The sequence below is a fragment of the Neofelis nebulosa genome, chromosome 6 (assembly GCF_028018385.1).
Source record: "Neofelis nebulosa isolate mNeoNeb1 chromosome 6, mNeoNeb1.pri, whole genome shotgun sequence".
NCBI classification, from domain to species: Eukaryota; Metazoa; Chordata; class Mammalia; order Carnivora; family Felidae; genus Neofelis; species Neofelis nebulosa.
Genome location: NC_080787.1, coordinates 37,673,414 through 37,691,120, shown reverse-complemented (window position 1 = coordinate 37,691,120; position 17,707 = coordinate 37,673,414). Strand labels below are relative to the sequence as shown.

General features: G+C 41.2%; 1 protein-coding gene across 7 annotated transcripts in view; it reads left to right on the top strand.

The window, feature by feature from the left end:
- Positions 1–17,707, top strand: part of FKBP5 (FKBP prolyl isomerase 5) — a 121,432-nt gene that overhangs the window by 92,609 nt on the left and 11,116 nt on the right. For all 7 annotated transcript variants that reach the window (XM_058733686.1, XM_058733687.1, XM_058733692.1 and 4 more), the window contains 3 exons: positions 6,769–6,925; positions 13,244–13,334; positions 15,789–15,872. In XM_058733686.1, the coding sequence (XP_058589669.1) occupies positions 6,769–6,925; positions 13,244–13,334; positions 15,789–15,872 (332 nt within the window). The remainder of the gene's footprint in view (positions 1–6,768; positions 6,926–13,243; positions 13,335–15,788; positions 15,873–17,707) is intronic.

Sequence of the window (17,707 nt, the reverse complement as noted above, 5' to 3'; positions counted from 1 at the left end):
TGGGGGGCAGCTGGGTGGGTGGCTCAGTCAGTTAAGTATCCAACTTCAGCTCAGGTTATGAACTCATGGGTTCAAGCCCCATGTTGGGGCTCTGTGCTGATAGCTCAGAGTCTGGAACCTGCTTCGGATTCTGTCTCCCTCTCTCTCTGCCCCTCCTCCACTCGCACTGTGTCTCTCAAAAATAATAAACATTTAAAAAATTAAATTAAAAAAACTTTCTTTGGGGCGCCTGGGTGGCGCAGTCGGTTAAGCGTCCGACTTCAGCCAGGTCACGATCTCGCGGTCCGTGAGTTCGAGCCCCGCGTCAGGCTCTGGGCTGATGGCTCGGAGCCTGGAGCCTGTTTCCGATTCTGTGTCTCCCTCTCTCTCTGCCCCTCCCCCGTTCATGCTCTGTCTCTCTCTGTCCCAAAAATAAATAAAAAACGTTGAAAAAATAAAAATAAAAAAACTTTCTTTGGAGTGACGTGAAGAAATAGAAGAACAAGGAAAATTTAATCAATCTAATAAAAGTTATAAAAAAATAACAAAAGGTTATATAGAAAACCTAAAATAAGATGGTAGGAATAAAACCAATCATCAGTATTACAAAAATATGGATGAGATAAAGTCACCTATTAAAGGCAAAAATTCTCAGAAGTTTAAAACAACAACAAAATCTGGCTATAAATGTTCTTTATAATAATATATATAATAAAATATAATAAATATCAAAAACAAAATGGTACTGAAAATTGGAAATAAAGGAATGATTTCATGTATGCACATGTTGAGATCTGATCAAACTATGAGGCTTTTTTGGTTTTGTTTTTCACATGCTTCTGAAGTATTTATGAATGTCCTGGTAAATTTTGTCCAATAAGAAAGAGCAAATTCTTGAAACTGCTTTATTATGTGTTCTCACAAAATAACGTAGTGTGGTACTTGCTCTAAAATGGACAGTGTTTATTCTTTCAAATATCTTGAATTTATATGGCTGCTTCTGAAACAGCTTCAAGTCTTCAGGTAGAGTAAAATCTTAGTAAAAAATAGTCCTTTCTGTTATTAAAAAAATACAGCCAATGGATCATTTATTTTAGAATAGTATTAAACAGGGGCACCTGGGTGGCTCAGTCAGTTAAGCGTCCGACTTCAGCTCAGGTCATGATCTCACGGTTTGCGAGTTCGAGCCCCACGTCAGGCTGTCTCTGGTGACAGCTGGAGCCTGCTTCGGATTCTGTGTCTCCCTCTCTCTCTGTCCCTCCCATGCTCATGCCATGTCTCTCAATAACAAATAAATGTTTAAAAAATAAAAAAATAATAATATTAAACAAAAGCTCCATATCAGTGAAAAATTTAAACAGCCCTTGCAAGTTGTTAAAAATAGGAGTACTAATATATTCAAAAAGGAAAATTTCTATAAGGAGTGAAAATTACTACCATGTTCCTTAATGCCCTGTTTTCAAATTAATTGTTAAATACTCTCTGTCCTTGAACTGTGTGGTAGGCACTGAGGTACAAAAGAAGTTATAAGACATTGCCTTTGCCTACGTACTTAGAGTTTTATTCACACTGTGACAGCTCTGTCTGTGGAGCCATTAAGCAGTTGCTTGTACCAAAGTTCTAAAACATGTTTAATCTGGCGTAATTTACCACTAATTGCAGGAAAATAATCATAGCTAACTTCCATTTAAATCATCTATGTGTATCCACACATAGGACAATATTTTCACATCTTAGGTACCCTGACATAGGCATGAACGAATGCCAGGTGCTGGGCTAAAAGCTCTAATTCGGGCCCTGATTTGATCCTCTCCACTGTAAGGAGTTAGCTAATATTTTATTTTTTATTTTTTTTAATGTTTATTTATTTTTGAAAGAGGGAGAGAGACAGAGCGTGAGTCGGGGAAGGGCAGAAAGAGAGGGAGACACAGAATCCGAAGCAGGCTCCAAGCTCTGAGCTGTCAGAGCAGAGCCCAACGTGGGGCTTGAACTCACAGACCATGAGATCATGACCTGAGCCGAAGTCAGGCACTCAAATGACTGAGCCACACAGGCGCCCCTAGTTAGCTGATATTCTTTTCCCTAATTCTGTGGATGAAACTGAGCTTCAGGTAATTGAGATGACCGTGCCCAAAGCCACAGTTGTGAAGTGGCACAATGGGACTGGCACCCAGGTCTGATGAAAGTGCTATACCTGCGTAAAGAGATGCGTGAGGAGGATGTGTGCTGGTGTGGAATTTATTGCCGTGGGTGTGCTTACTATTTAGACTAAGATCTGTAATCCATTTGCATAAGGGCTATTCTGTTCCAGTGGCCAGGGTCCACGCCCGCTCTCAGCTAGCATCTGACCCTCAGTTCTGTAAGCAGTCTTCTAGAGCTGTTTGTTCATGTCTACTAGTGTAAAACGGTGCAGAGGAGGAAGGGAGGCAGTTCGGGGGCACATTTGACCACCATGCTTGATGGGAACAGTTTCTCTTCTAATCGGTGATTAATATGCCTCTCCTGATGTTACAAATCCATCTCTGTTTCCTTATTTGCCTTTTCAGGGGGTCATTAAGAATCCAGTGTCTCTTGGATGTTCTGCTCTATTAGGCAGGCAGAGAGAAACTCATTTTGGCATGAATTAGGCAGCAGAACAAACCCTTGCCATGTGGTAGTAACCTGTCACAACCTGGTTTTCTCTGGCCAGATGACTGGTCTCGTCTAGTAGTAATGCCATTACAACATTCCCATTCAGATCCCCATGACCCAGTAATTGTTTTGGGAAGGAGTGCAAAGCTATCAGACACCAGCTACTATAATTAGAAAAGGGAAAAACAGACACTTACCAGAGCTAACGTCTTTAGGCTGGAGCATTTACAGCACCTTTTTTTTTTTTTTAAGGTTATGGAGCCTCCTTCTCAGTTTTGCTTCCTAAAATACAAATTCTACAGTTTTTGGGTTCTTGCATTCCAGTTTTTGTTACTGCAGTGCACTCTCTTTCCTTTTCCCCCCTATTTTAATCGGAGTACAAATTGCTGTCAGCACATCGAGTTCATGTGCCAGCCACATTCAGAACAGGGTGTTCTGTGCTCTTCAAAACAAAATTGCTCTAGGGCAGTAAGAGAACAATAAGTCAGAGCTCCAGTTTAAGTGATGTTTTGCAGCAGACCCGGCTTACTTGATGTGGTTACACTCGGATTGCGCAGCAAAGCTCGGGTAATTTCATTTGGTTTGACTTCATGGGGAGTTACGTAGACTTTAAGTCAAGGGAAAATGTTCCTTTTTAACTTGTGTATTTTTTTCTTTACCAAAAAAGCCCTAAGTAGAAGCATCCTGTATGTACTTTTATTCTTTTTGGGCACGTCATAGATCATTTACTTCCCGTAAATCATGCTGGTTGGAATTAGCAACAGACCTCCTGAGCCCTAGAGGCTGAGCTCCCAGTGAGTCATGATGGTTATTATTAAATATTTATTAAGTGAGTATTTGCACTAAGAGATGCAAGGTCAAAAGCAACCACAGGTCTTCCTTAGCCAGAGCTGTCACAGTTTTCTTTGGTACCAATTGTTGAGACAATTAAAAAAAAAAAAAAAAAAAAAGCACTGGCTCTGTAGGAACCAGGCAGGTTTGCTTCTGTCACCGTGAAGGGGCCCGACAATGGCAGGCAGTTCTTGGCGTTTCTGTGGCCCCCTGGGTGGTGTATGAGTTCTTGTCAGCAGTCTTGTAGAACTTGTCACACCAGTGTTCCAAGTTTAGAAACCAGTTAACAGAGCGATAGCCTTTGCTACTTGTAGACTTAAAGAATCAGTGGGCTGTATACCCCCTGAGTCTATGATACCTTCTCTTACTCTGACATTCCAGGTTAAAAGGTAGAGGTTTGGGGGCGCCTGGGTGGCTAAGTCGGTTGAGCATCCAACTCTTGATTTGGGTTCAGGTCGTGATCCCAGGGTCATGGGCTCGAGTCCCAGGCTCTGCACTGAGCGTGGGGCCTGCTTAAGGTTCTGTCTCTTTCTTCCTCTATCTCTCTCCCCTGCTCACATGCTCCCGTGCGGTCTCTCTCTCTCTCTCTTCCTAAAATCTTTTTTTTTTTTTAAAGGTAGTGGCTTTATAAGTACATACGAACTGGTGTATGTGTGTTTGTACACATGCATGTATCAGTTTAAGATTTTAGGGTACTGTAGATAGTGTTCAGGTCCAACTTAGAAGAGTTAGATTTACCAGAAGAAAAGATTATTACATATATAAGGTAGTAAGTAAGTATAAGAGTCATTGCAGATTTTTACCTTTCTACTAGGTGGCCATAAACATTGGTTCTATCATTTATTGTCTCTCCTAGACCAGCTGCTTTCATTATAGTTTGCTTGCCTTCATTATAATTTTAACCTTTTTTTTTTTTTTTGGCTTGCTTGCTTCACTTATCTTTCTCAATTATGTTCACTAGTAGCCAATCTTTTTGTTCTTTTCCTAATACGATGGGTTGTGCCATGTAAAGAAAACTTCTGAAATTATTTATGTAATTTTAACATCAAGTACATGCATCAAGCTGAAAACTAGCCTAGGAAACTGACACATGAGCAGGAATCTTTTGCAGAGTCTCTGGATTTCCTGTTTTGAAAACACATTCAAACTTGATCAACCAAAAACCACAATGAATGTACTGATAGTTTCCTCTCCCACTAAATGTACTCTCCTTTAGGGAGGAAGATACTTCTAACAATAAACCTCAGACAAAAATCTGTCTGCTAAGTTGTGAGGTAGCAGGATGATAAATCTCAATATTTGAGAGTATTCCACAATTCATGGGCTGAAATTCACTTTGCTCAGCATTTTTTTTTTTTTTCGTGAAAAGTATCATCGCATTAGTCTATATTAGATTTCCTGGGCAGATTTTAAAATATTTAAGAACATAAACTTTCCAGAACTCTCAATTCCTTTAGAACATCATCTTTTATTTATTTTAGTAAAAATATCTTAAACCTTAGACTCTCTGCAGAACCTCTCTAGTACATGTTTGAAAATAATAAATTTATTTTAAAAATACTTCCAATTAAAAAGAATTTTCAATGTGCTATAAGTTGATTGAGTTTTATTTTATCTAGAGCATTCCAAAAGTGACCGTAATAGAGAAGATCATCTACATTTATGACTGTGGGACATAGAGTGAAATTCCTATATGTCAACCCCACCCCGAGAGCCAGTGTTTTTCTTCCCCTTGTTTGGAGAGTCCCATCCCTCTCTAATTTGGCCCGAGCTTCTCAGACTTCATCCTGTGTCTGTGATGGAAACACATCAGGATGATATGAATCCTAGTAAATCAGAACAGGGTAGAGAGCTTCAAAGTATAATGTCCATGTGACATTGTGGCTCTTGATGTCTATATCACCACTGTTTACTTTCAGTGTTTCATTTCTCAGGGCTGGGCTAAAGGTAACCTGATCAAATGATTAACTGCGGAATTAGCTTTGAAGCTGGTTTCTAGCCTATATCAAGAATTCTATCACTGGGCCATAGATTCTAAAATGCTTTGAAGCATTTTAGAGCTTCAAAGGACCTTTGAGATCACATAGTTCAAAAGTAGAGTAAGTTGGACTTGAATTTGTATATCAAAAATCATAATTGTCTCGTGAAACAGTAGAACAGAGTGAGTGATTTTTAGTCTCTCTAAAGCAAGTTAAAGGAGATAAACCAGTGTTAGAAAAGAAGCATTTTAGGAAATTGTTACATTTGAATCTAGTCCATTACGTTATAGAAGTTAAAGAATTTTCTTTTTTTTTAATATATGAAATTTATTGTCAAATTGGTTTCCTAGAAGTTAAAGAATTTTCTTATGAAATACAAATTATTGTATTATTTGGTGACTATTGTGCTGTTGTATGAACCATTCATTTTTCTTACTAAGTCAAAGACCTAAATGGAAAAGAATGAATATCTTTAATATGAAAAGTAGTTGGAAAGATTCAGAGAATTGTTTATCCTAGGAAAAAAGTCTAACGGATCAAGAAAAATACACATATCTCTATACATTTTTCATATTTTGTCTTGAAGAAACATAAAAGTTCCTTATCTGTTCTGAAATTACCCTGGAAATGAGCTGAGTGTGAGTGAAGTGACAAATTAGGCCCCAAGAAATTGATCTTTTAACATTTCAGAAGAGGTGGTTAAGTAATTTGATTTATGAAGTTATAGTAGACTAATGATTCCTTTCACACTTTACATTTATCACTCCACTAAGGGATATAGCTATGATACAGTTACTGATAATGTTGGCTTTGGGTTTTCTGTTTTTACTCAAACATATTTGTGAATGAGATTAAGACTCTTTTTTTAAAAAAAAAAAAAAGAGCTTTTTTTTATTCAGTTAACCTTTGTATAGCTTTGGGGAAATAGCCGTTTAGTTGTTTTTCATCTAAGCCTCTGAAGTCAAGATGGAGTTATAAATGTTTAATCCCTTATATAGTTGATAATTAAATTTGTGGCACCTTGATAGTTATCTATTAAATATTCTATTTCTTGATCCTGTATTATAGGTGAGGAAGTCTCATATGGTAGGTTTAATTTAAACCTGTGTTTCCACTTTGTTTTATTATCCACTAAGCTATTGTATTGATACAGTTCCTGGTAAGTATAAGTTTAAACTTAGAAATAGGATGGCTCTTAAATTTTCAGACTCAGTAGACTAAGTGTCAACAAGACATACCCATTTGTCTCTTGATGAAATGAGAAAGGGGAAATCATCATTTATCACTTCCCTAAATTAACCAGTCCTGTGGAGCAGCTTTGTTGACTGACCTGTCTCCTCTCCCTCAGTCCACCTGGAAGGCCGCTATAATGGAAGGATGTTTGATTGTAGAGATGTGGTATTCATCGTTGGGGAAGGAGAAGACCATGACATTCCAATTGGAATTGACAAAGCCCTGGAGAAAATGCAGCGGGAAGAACAGTGTATTTTATATCTTGGACCACGGTAAGCAGCATATCAGTTCAGTACATAGTGAAGTTATCTAAAGGACAGGGATTTGTGTGTGTGTGTGTGTGTGTGTGTGTGTGTGTGTGTGTGTGGTGCTAGTGGTATAAGAAAGTGGTCCACTTTCGGGGCGCCTGGGTGGCCCAGTCATTTGAGTGTCCAACTTTGGCTCAGGTCATTATCTCATATCTCTTGGGTTTGAGGCCCGCATCGGGCTCTGTGCTGACAGCTCAGAGCCTGGAGCCTGCTATGGATTCTGTGTTTGCCTCTCTCTCTGCCCCTCATCCACTCGCACTTTGTCTCTCTCTCTCTCTCTCTCTCTCTCTCTCTCAAATAAACATTAAAAAAAAAAAGTGGTCCACTTTCATTCTTTTGCATGTAGCTGGTCAGTTTTCCCAACACCATTTACTGAAGACTGTCTTTTCCCCATTATATATCCTTACATCCTTTGGCATGGATTAATTGACCATGTAAGTGTGGGTTTATTTCTGGGCTTTATATCTTGTTCCATTGATTTATGTGTCTGTTTTGTGCCAGTGTCATACTGTTTTGCTTATCACAGTTTGTAGTGTGTCTTGAAATCTTGGATTGTGATACCTCTAGCTTTGTTCTTCTTTCTCAGGGTTGCTTTGGTCGTGCAGGGTCTTCTGTGGGTCCACATTTTGTGTGTTCCAGTTCTGTAAAAATGCTGTTGGTATTTTGATAGAGATTGCGTTGAATCTGTAGATTGCTTTGGGTTGTGTGGACATTTTAACAATATAATACCTGCAGTCCATAAGCATGATATATCTTTCCATTTGTGTCATCTTCGATTTCTTTCATCAGTGTTTTATATTTGTGACAACATGGATAGACCTAGGGGGCGTTACGCTAAGTGAAAGAAGGCAGACAGAAAGACAAATACCATATGATTTTACTTATATGTGAAATATAAAAAACAGAACAAATGAGCAAACAAAACAGAGACAGAATCATAGATACGGAGAACAAACTGGTGGTTGCCAGGGGTGGGAGGTTAGGTGAAAGAGGTGAAGGGGGAATTAACAGGTACAAACTTATGGTTACAAGTCATAGGGATGCAAAATACAGCATAGGGAATATAGTAAATAATACTGTGCTAGTATTGTATGATAATGGATGGTAACTGCACTTATGGTGAGCTTAGTGTAACGTGTGGAATTGTCAAATCACTATGCTGTACACCTGAAACACTGTAAGTCAACTATATTTTAATTAAAAAAAAACCAGGATACACTTGCTTTTTCAATCAGTGTTTTAGTGTTTTCAGTAAAGTTCATGCTAACAGTGGTAACAATTGAATCGGGCTATATGATCATGGAGGGAATTAATGGGCCTTGTAATACCAAAGATTTGCGAGGCTGTTTCCGTGATTGTTGTGTGTCAAGGATAGGACTGACAGGCCATTTTGCTGTTTATTGGTTTGCCTGCCATATTGCCGAGACAGGAAGCTGTTGGCCCTTGTCACGTGATTCTCTTGCCCCCTCTTTCCTTTTCTCCAAATTAAGTGGGAGGCAGTAAAACATGTGAGGGGTGGAAGTAGAAGCATTTGGATGACTTATTACTACTTGAATTTGTGCCACCTGTTCTTATACAGAGTCCCTGGGGTGAAAAAACAGTGTTCTTCCTGGATCTAAAGGCAGCGGAGATGACTCATTTTTGCCTAAATTTTTCCCATCATAAGGATATCCATTAGCACTTCCCAGCTTAGAACTGTCAGACACTAGCAGTCTCTCTTGTGAAAACATGTTTGGTATTATTTTTAGACCTAAAATTATACCACGAATCTAACCCTTCTATCTTGATAAATGGACCCTTGAGAGAAAGCAGGGTGTTTTGATTCTGTTTGCATGAAAGTGCATCAGCTTATCTCCAGTCTCCTCCCTCTTGGCTCCTTGGATTTCAGTCACTAGGATCTGGGGTTATTGACAATCCGAATGACCTGCACTTAGCAGTAGGTAGAATTGTGCCTTTTATACGCCTGCTGGCCTTTGTGTAGCCTCAGTGCTAGCCCAGCAGCATATCCCCCCCTTGCCCTAACTCTCGAGCCATAATCCTGTTTCCCGGGTGAGGTTCTGGCCATGCCTGCAAACGCTCTACACCTTGAACCCTTTTAGAACCTTCACGGAGGCACCTTTCATTTAATACCTTCTTTTTCTCTATCGTTCTTTTTCCACTATTCTGTTCCTACTTTAGTGTGTTTTATTTACATTTATTCTATATTTGTAGTTCACACTTAGGTGAACTTATTTCTGTCATTCTATAAGGAAAATAGAGGAGGCTGTCTCCTCCATATCCAGGTAATATCTAATTATTTTTAATCTAGCATTCTAAAATTATAGTCCTAGACTCACATAAAGAGAATGGCGTTTATGTCCCACTGTATGCTTTGAGATTTAAGCTCCCTGAGGATAATTCTGCGTACATGGAGGCATATAATATTGTATGAGTCAGTTTGTTACATTTTAACCTAGCTGACAAGACAATTTGGGGGGCCGATGTCTCAAGTTTAGTGGCAAAGAGAAACAAATTGTCCTTATATTTACTAATGCAAATGGTTCCTTGCACGTTTAAATTGTTTGTCGTATCATTAGTGGTTAAACCTTGCCATGCCCCGTGTCATCTAGGTCCACTTGTGCAAGTCACTTAACACTCCTCAGTCTCAGTTTCCCCTTCTGTAAAATGGGGATAACCATATCTATTTCATAAAGTTGTGGAGGTCTAAATGAGGTATTGCATGTAAAGAACGTTGCAAAGTGCCTGACAAATGTAAACTCTCAGTATATTAGCTGTTACTGCTATTGTGGTGACTTTTTCTATGCGGTTTTACCCTCAAGACCACAAGGAAAAGGCGACCCTGTTTGTTTTTTTAATATTTTTTTAACGTTTTTATTTATTTTTGAGACAGAGAGAGACAGAGCATGAATGGGGGAGGGGCAGAGAGAGAGGGAGACACAGAATCGGAAGCAGGCTCCAGGCTCTAAGCCATCAGCCCAGAGCCCGATGCGGGGCTCGAACTCACGGACTACGAGATCGTGACCTGAGCTGATGTCGGACGCTTAACCGACTGAGCCACCCAGGCGCCCCAAGGCAACCCTGTTTTAACATAGGGTAGATTTTTCAAATCTTCAATCATAAAAGTAATCAAATTTTCATAAATGTCTAGGTCTAAAAGCTTTTCCATAGTTTTATGGAAATAATTTAGCGTAGTTAGAAAAGAACGTGCTGTTTTCTGAGATGCTGGTTAGTATGTAGAGTCCCATGAGGTGCCCACTCTGCAGAACAAGACCATCCACGCGTGCACTATGTAACATTACCCACGTATGTAGCCAGTCCGCACGCACCAGGCGTGTGCACACGGTGAGTGTCCTTGTCCGGATCCCCACTTACCGCAGAACACCGTGTCCCAGTGTTGCTGTAAATGTGGCTACTGTACATACATGCTCCGTATTTCTTCTCTGTCCTCTGCGTGTCATTCTCCAGAAGACACTCAGGGCGCACCTCTCTGTGACTCTGATAGACTCCTTGGCAGGATGTTTTCACAGTAAATTCATAAAACACTTCCAAAGAACCCATTTTCTTTTCCTCAGTGGGACGGTATCTTTTATATTGTTTTCAATACTGACCGATGCTTCTTTTTCATTTTAAGTAAAATATGGCTGGTTCCAATTTTTCCCCTCCCTTTCCTTATGTTTCTGTCCTGCACCAACCCCCGACAAAAACACAGGCTGCCAGGAGCCATAATGTTTAATTATGAGGCAGTCCGGGTTAAAAAATAAACAGTTTTCTGGGGACACATGGGGTCTGAATTGAAGTCATGGCTCTGCTACTGCCTCTTTGTGTGACTGTCTGGAAGCATGTCTCTCTGAGCCTTAGTTTGTAAGCATTTAGGGTACAAGTGCTTCTTCTATGCCCATAAAGCCTTACTGGCCACTGGTAATCATTGTTTGTATCTCTGCTGTCTGCAACTGTTCATTCAAGAACATTACTCCCAGATTCCTTCTGCTACTGTAGCCCATCTTGTCCTTGGGTTAAGTCCTGGAATCCCACTCGTGGTGTTCTTTCAGTCAGAGGAAGATGTGTGCCCCGGGTCCTTCCTTGCCCAGGCTGATCTGGCATAAGTCAGACAGCTTTCTGTGTAACATGGAAGGTCGGGTTAGATGCTCCCAGCATAGTTTGGTGTGAGCCTAGGCCTCCCCGTGCTGGTGTTCTCCACATAAATCTTCACAGAACCTCTTCTTTTGAACCCAGGAGAGACTGCAGAAATAATACCCTCCTTCAGTTGTCTTTAATCCCATTGATGATAACTCAGGGCAGTTTGATGCCTTCCTTGACCCAACCCGCATCTCCCCGACCCCCAGCCTTGAGACTTCTGTCTGTGAGTTCCTCTAAGGCAGCTTGTCTCATGCTCAGCACGGCTGACATTTGGAGCCAGGTATTTCTTGGTTGTGGCGGCTGCTCTGTCATTCTAGGACATTCTGCAGTGTCCCTGGCCTCTGCCCACTAGTAGTAGTCCCCTAGTTGTGGCAAACCCAAAACCTCTCGACACTGCCTGCTATCCCAGGGGGTGGAAGTGGGGGGGGGGGGGGAGGTTCAAATCACCCCTATTGAGAGCCACTGGTCTAGGGCAGGTGTCAGACTGTGCTGGGTATGTACCCGTTTAGCACAGGGCTCAGCAAGCATGGTCAGCAAGGACTCCCCCACCCACCTGGTTCCCAGCAAAGATTATTCCATTATTTGCCAGATGGTAGAAACAAAATAGGAGATCTACGGGTCTAAGAGCTTGAAGTAGAGAACTAGTCACGACTACCTAAAATTGGCCACTGATAATTATGTCCTCTTTGATTTCTTAGCTGAAGATACCCTTTGCCCTGCTATTAAAACTACCACGCCCCATTCCTACCAGCTCTCTTTGTGTCTCTGTGCCTCTCTCTGGCTCCAGCTTTCATTTTCTTGTGTAATAGTGGAGGTGAGTAAGCATTTTCTTCCTGAAAAATTCAGGCAAGGGGTAAAGAAAATGATGTGAACAGCAAAATATGAGTGTTCCAACTCTAGTCTTTTTACCCCAGAGAAAATTAGAAGTATTAGCATCGACCTGGTTTTGGCATCTTTCAACCCATAGCCTGAAGGTTTGCAGTACAATTCCATATACTTAAGAGTAGTTTGGCTTGAGGGGCACCTGGGTGGCTTGGTCAGTTAAGCATCCAACCCTTGATTTCAGCTCAGGTCATGATCTCATGGTGCATGAGATCGGGCCCTGCGTCAAGCCCTTGCACTGACAGTGCGGAGCCTGGTTGGGATTCTCTCTTCGTCTCTCTCTCTCTGCCTGCTCTCTCTCAAAAATAAACAAACATTTAAAAAAATAAATCTTAAAAAAAAAAAAGAGTAGTTTGGCGTGAAACAGATGGGAACACAATATATCTCAGTGAACACTTTGATAATATGCCGTGTGTTGTATGTACTAAATGCTGGGAAAACCGTTGGACCCGACAGACCAAACACCACCAGAACTTCCATTCTAGGATGTTCTTGAATGCTTTGGATGTGATCTCAAAATGAAACAGAAAACAATTTATATATCCTTATTTTCTTTAGTAAGTTTTGGCTAAAAGGTACAGTGTTTTCCAGTGTGATAGCCACAGAACTATGAGAGGATTTCTCCTAATGATGTATTAGAGCTTGCTAGGCTGTTCCTTTTGATTATACATTTGTTATATCTTTTCTGTGTTCTGGTGTGCTTTTTAAATGTCTTGCAGAAACACTGGGAGGATGAATTTCCTTCCCGATGTGTGAGCCTTCCCCCCGTTTATCTGACTGGAAGTGCTACTGCCGGAAGGAGACCGTACTTTAAAGTGAAAAGCTTATTAAACATAGCCTCTGACGAGCAAGGTTGTAACAATTACAGTGCCTGTCTTCTCTGTCCTCCTGCTGATAAAGCTTCGGGGAAGAGTCCTGATGGCCAAACTATGGCTATTTTATAAAAAGAACTAGATATAAAATCAAGCAGAGAGAAAAAGGCAGTGACGTTTAAAATCCCATCAAGCAAGCTTCCCCAAGGAGCACAGGTGTTACATTACGTGTGATTGGGAAGGAGGAAAGAAAGCTAAATCGAGCCCGGTTTCTTCAACACGGCAGTGATACGTGGCACTGTAGCTTCTGGTCAACATCTGGTCTGTCTGCGGGGTCTGTGGTATGTGAAGTGTGCAGCCCCGTGCTAACGTGCTGCCTCAGAATACCAGAGGAAGTGCCTGGAAATACAGCAGTTTGTTTAAAGTTTTGTTGTTCTACTCTCCATTTCAGATATGGTTTTGGAGAGGCAGGGAAGCCTAAGTTTGGCATTGAGCCTAATGCGGAGCTGATATATGAAGTTACACTGAAGAGCTTCGAAAAGGTGAGAAAATACCAGCTTCTCCGAAGTCATGGTGGATGTTTTCTCCATGCGCTTTCTAGAAGTTACTTCTCCTGTCAGGTGGTGTGGATGGAGATGGCATTTATTCGCATGCGGTGCTTTTCGTGACTGAAGTTTGTCTCTGGTCTCAGACAAGGCCCCGGGAGCGCCGATACCGCACGGCTCATCTACAGCTAAGGAGCTCAGTGTTCTGATTTTGTTCCTATGTGTCAGCCTTTTTTTTTTTTTTTTTTTTTTTTAACTTTTTTTGGGTAGAATCCAAGACTTGTTCCCTTATTTGTTCCTAGACTTGTTCTTTTTGTACTTTTTTTCCTGGGTTGAAGACAAAAAGGTTCACATTCTGCCAAGCAGCTCCTTGGGGGCGTGGGGTGCAGTGCTCCAGTGCTGAACGGACCGTACCCTTCCCGGGAGTTGTGAAGAGGCCTTCACGTGGCTCCAAGTTGTAATCCAAAAGGCAAGGCTTTGTGGGCCCCCAGGCTGTGTGACAAGGGACACAAGAGACAAACCTGTTCACCCTGCGGCCTTCTCTTTTCCCACCTGTCCATGTCTAAAAAAGAGAGGTTGTCCGTTGCCTTGGGTTCCGGAAACAGCGTGCCTCCTCGAACGTGTTTCTATCTCAGACCCACCTCTGGAGGCTCCCGGCAGCAGCCTCACCAGACGCATCCACCACATATGTCTGCACTAGCTACCGTGTCCGGCCAAGTCCCCTTTGCATCACCAAGGCCCCACTCTTCCCTGAAAGCCCCAAGAACTGCATTTCGTGTGCCCTTTTTATTCCCACAGTGCTGCCTCCGTGTTCTGTACGTTAAGCTGTGGACTGGAAATGTAACTGTTTATGTTTCATTAGACTCCAAAAGGAAACTGTTGTCCTGGAGGGCTGTAACTTTGGACCTAGAAAGTCAGAGCAGACTGCTTTGGGATTCGCCCCCAACGGCGATGTTCCTGATCGTACCCCCCACCCACCATACCCCCACAACAAGCACGTGCTCCTGTCGTGACCATCACTTCTTGTCAGGTCACTTCTCCTGAAGGCCTTCCAGCTCAGCACTGATCCTCCAAAACTATCTTCATAGCACAAAGTTTTTTTATTATTAAAGAGAGAAAATAATCTTTAGCATGTGATTATATAGACCTTTGGCTTTCCTATTTCCATTTTAGTCAAGTAACCCACAGCCCCTTCCAACCCCCGGCTGTGTGGACATTGCTTGTCGCGGAGTATTCTCACTGTGTTGTGCTGTAACGAGCCCCTGCACGCTCACCGCTCCAGGAGCATGTTCCATGCAGCACTGCTGCGTACGCTTGAAACCACACGAGAGTGTGATGTTGTTGGAAAAAGCAACGGGATTTAGTTCTCTGCCTCGTAGTATTAATACATTTATACTCCATAAAGACAGAACTCGGTGTAAAAATGCAAAGAGCCCTTGTGACTAGAATTTTAAGTAAAAGAGCTAAGTTGTTAAAAACCACAGAAGACTTTTTTTAAGTAAAAGAGCTAAGTTGTTAAAAACCAGAAAGACTAGTAACTCTCGTCATTCACTTGGTGAGGTGGGTGGCAGCAGGAATACATCACTAATTGTTTTCTGAATAGAATTTTACAGTTACTCACTGAAGTTTCATAGTTCCTATGTAGTCAGTAGCACTGACACAGCCTTTTTCCTTTTCCCTTTTAAAGGATCCCAGATTGTTCTGTTGACTCTTTATGGTCCCTTTAAATCTAGCTGTTCATAATGACAGTGCGGTTGTCCCTGGATTCATAGCTCTAGTGGTGGAGAGCAATAATACACACAATACAAAATAGCAGATGGTCATAAAATCATTGGTTTATGGCTTTGAGATAATTCTGCATCAGCTTTACCCTCCCTGTTATGTTTTCCTTCAGTCCCCCAGGTATACGTCTGCAAGTTGATACAGTTTGGAAGCTTTAGTTTATCTGCTGGTCCAAAGAGGTTTCAGAGTCGAAAGACAACTACGTGATCTGGAATTTTAAAAATTCTCTGTGAATATACAGCCGTGACTTGACTACCATAGTGTTCCCATTTTAGAGTCGACAGAGGCTAGAGAGAAACAGTTTGCTGAAATTGTAATGGCAGTTTACTGGTGAAGTGTGCAGGAGGGGAGAGGAGGGACGCCAGGTTTTGCTGTGTGTCCTCACCGGACAGCTCTGAAGATGCTCTTTAACAGCACACAACAGCCTAGCTTGCTCACTTGTATTTTTGTCTTGCTCCTCCTTGAGCAACATGGGTCACACTGCAGCTTAGTCATCATGGAAAGTGAGTTCTAACCCAGCGGTGAACTGGCAATAGCACTTAGTTTTAAAAGCCAGTGTGTTTTGAGGCATGGGTGTCCTAGAAGTAGCTGCCGTCTGTTCTTACAGGCATCAGCTGATACTTTTTCCTTCTCTCTTCATCTAACCATTGTTACAAATTTACACAACAGGCCAAAGAATCCTGGGAGATGGACACCAAAGAAAAACTGGAGCAGGCTGCCATTGTCAAAGAGAAGGGAACTGTGTACTTCAAGGTGTGTGAGTCCTCGTATAATCTTTTCCGTCTCAAAGAATTTATTGAAGTGTCAGTGAATTGTGCTGATAATCCCTACTCTGAATTCTGTCAGTACACTTCTGGGTAAGGATAAGCCTGAATTTTTACAAGTCTGTCATTTTCAGTGTAGAAATGGTGAGAAGGAATGAATTAATGTGACAAAAGGAATACAGATGCCTCTTTCACACATCCTACCCTAGCTTGTAACCCTCCATAAAGGCAGACCAGGTCTGGCTTGTCCACCCACCAGTGTATCATCACCCAGGACCTAAGGCATCTTGTTTGGGATGTAGTTGGCACTCAGTAAGTGTTTGTGGAATGAAGCAAAGAATGAATGGAATAACTGGTAGCAAGTGAGAATTCATAGAGATAAGTTCCCCATCATTTTCCTTTCTACTACTCTCTTGGTGAAGCCGCTAAGGCATGTGACAAAAGGAAAGTGAAATTGCAGATTCCAGAAGAAACTGGCAGGAGGAGAATATTAATTTCTTCCAGTGGCCAGGATGATCCTGCCATTGGTTTTGTGAGGAATCTTGAGAAACTCCTGCATGATATTTGTTATCAGTTGCTTCTCCAAAGTCCATTCTTGTAATATCTAGGAATGTGTTACTTTCTCACTTAGATCTTAAACCCCCAGATAAGAGAGAAAAAGAAACAGCACTTGATTCAGTTCTAACCAGAATGTTCTGCCCATTGCTTCACCAGCCCCAGCAAAGCATCTTCTCCACGTCAAGCAGAAAGTGAAAGAATGGAGTTTTTGTCAAGGTTTCTTCTTCTTCTTTCTTCTTCTTTTTTTTTCCTTTTTTTCATGGACTGCAGTCCATGAGCAAAAAAAGTAGATGATGTTTTCAGCCGTCTAAAACGGTGATACATAAATGTACTTCAGCCAGTCTTACTGGAGCGGCTGCTCTAAGACATGCTGTTGCACGGACAACCTTGTCTGGAGGGAGGGGAAGCAAGGTTAACCCCAGTGAAACAACTACAGAATTATGTGAGACCGTGTATAATCAACACAGAATTCACACAGCCAGAGGGCAACACGTGTGCTCCTTGTTTTCCGTACTGTAAGAACAGACCCATTATTGGGTCATGGTCCCAATTTAGGGGAAGTGTATTGCATTAATGTAGTAAAGACAAATTTTGTATCATAAAATTTGTTGTGTGTGAGTGGATTCTGGACCATAACTGAAAACATATTTCTTGCTGTGGGTTATAGCTAAATGTGAAATCTGTTGATTTAGGTAATATATAATTATTTGCATTAATTTATAGCCATTTATTAGATAGACTAAAATAACGTGTCAATCACCAGAAAGCATTGGGGAATGGTGGATTGAGCTCCAAATGGGGAAAGCCAGGCTTTATGGCTCAAAATGGTTTAAAGGCGTTTAAGGTCCAAAGAGGTTATTTTCATGTGTGAAAAGTCATACATAGAGTTAGATTAGATGATCCCCAAGTTTGTTTCTAGCCCTAAAATTCTGTGAGTTTTGAAACTCTTGAGAGCAAGTTTGACTTGTTTTTTTTTTTTAATTCTAATTGAAATACATTGGATACTTCTAAGCTATTCAAGTAAAATTCCACATGAGTAATTTGTAGACTCAAATACACAATACACTGGAATGAAATAATTTTTGTAAAATCCCTTGGGACCATAGGTCCTAAATGGTGTTTCCTGTGTACCTGGAGGTCTGTAAAAGTCCTTATTGTATTTTTTATATTTCCTGCAACTTCTAAATAGAATATTAATAGTTTGGGGATGGAGGAGTTGAAGTTTTCGCCATGTTGAACAGAACTCTATCAACTCTGTGTAGTAAT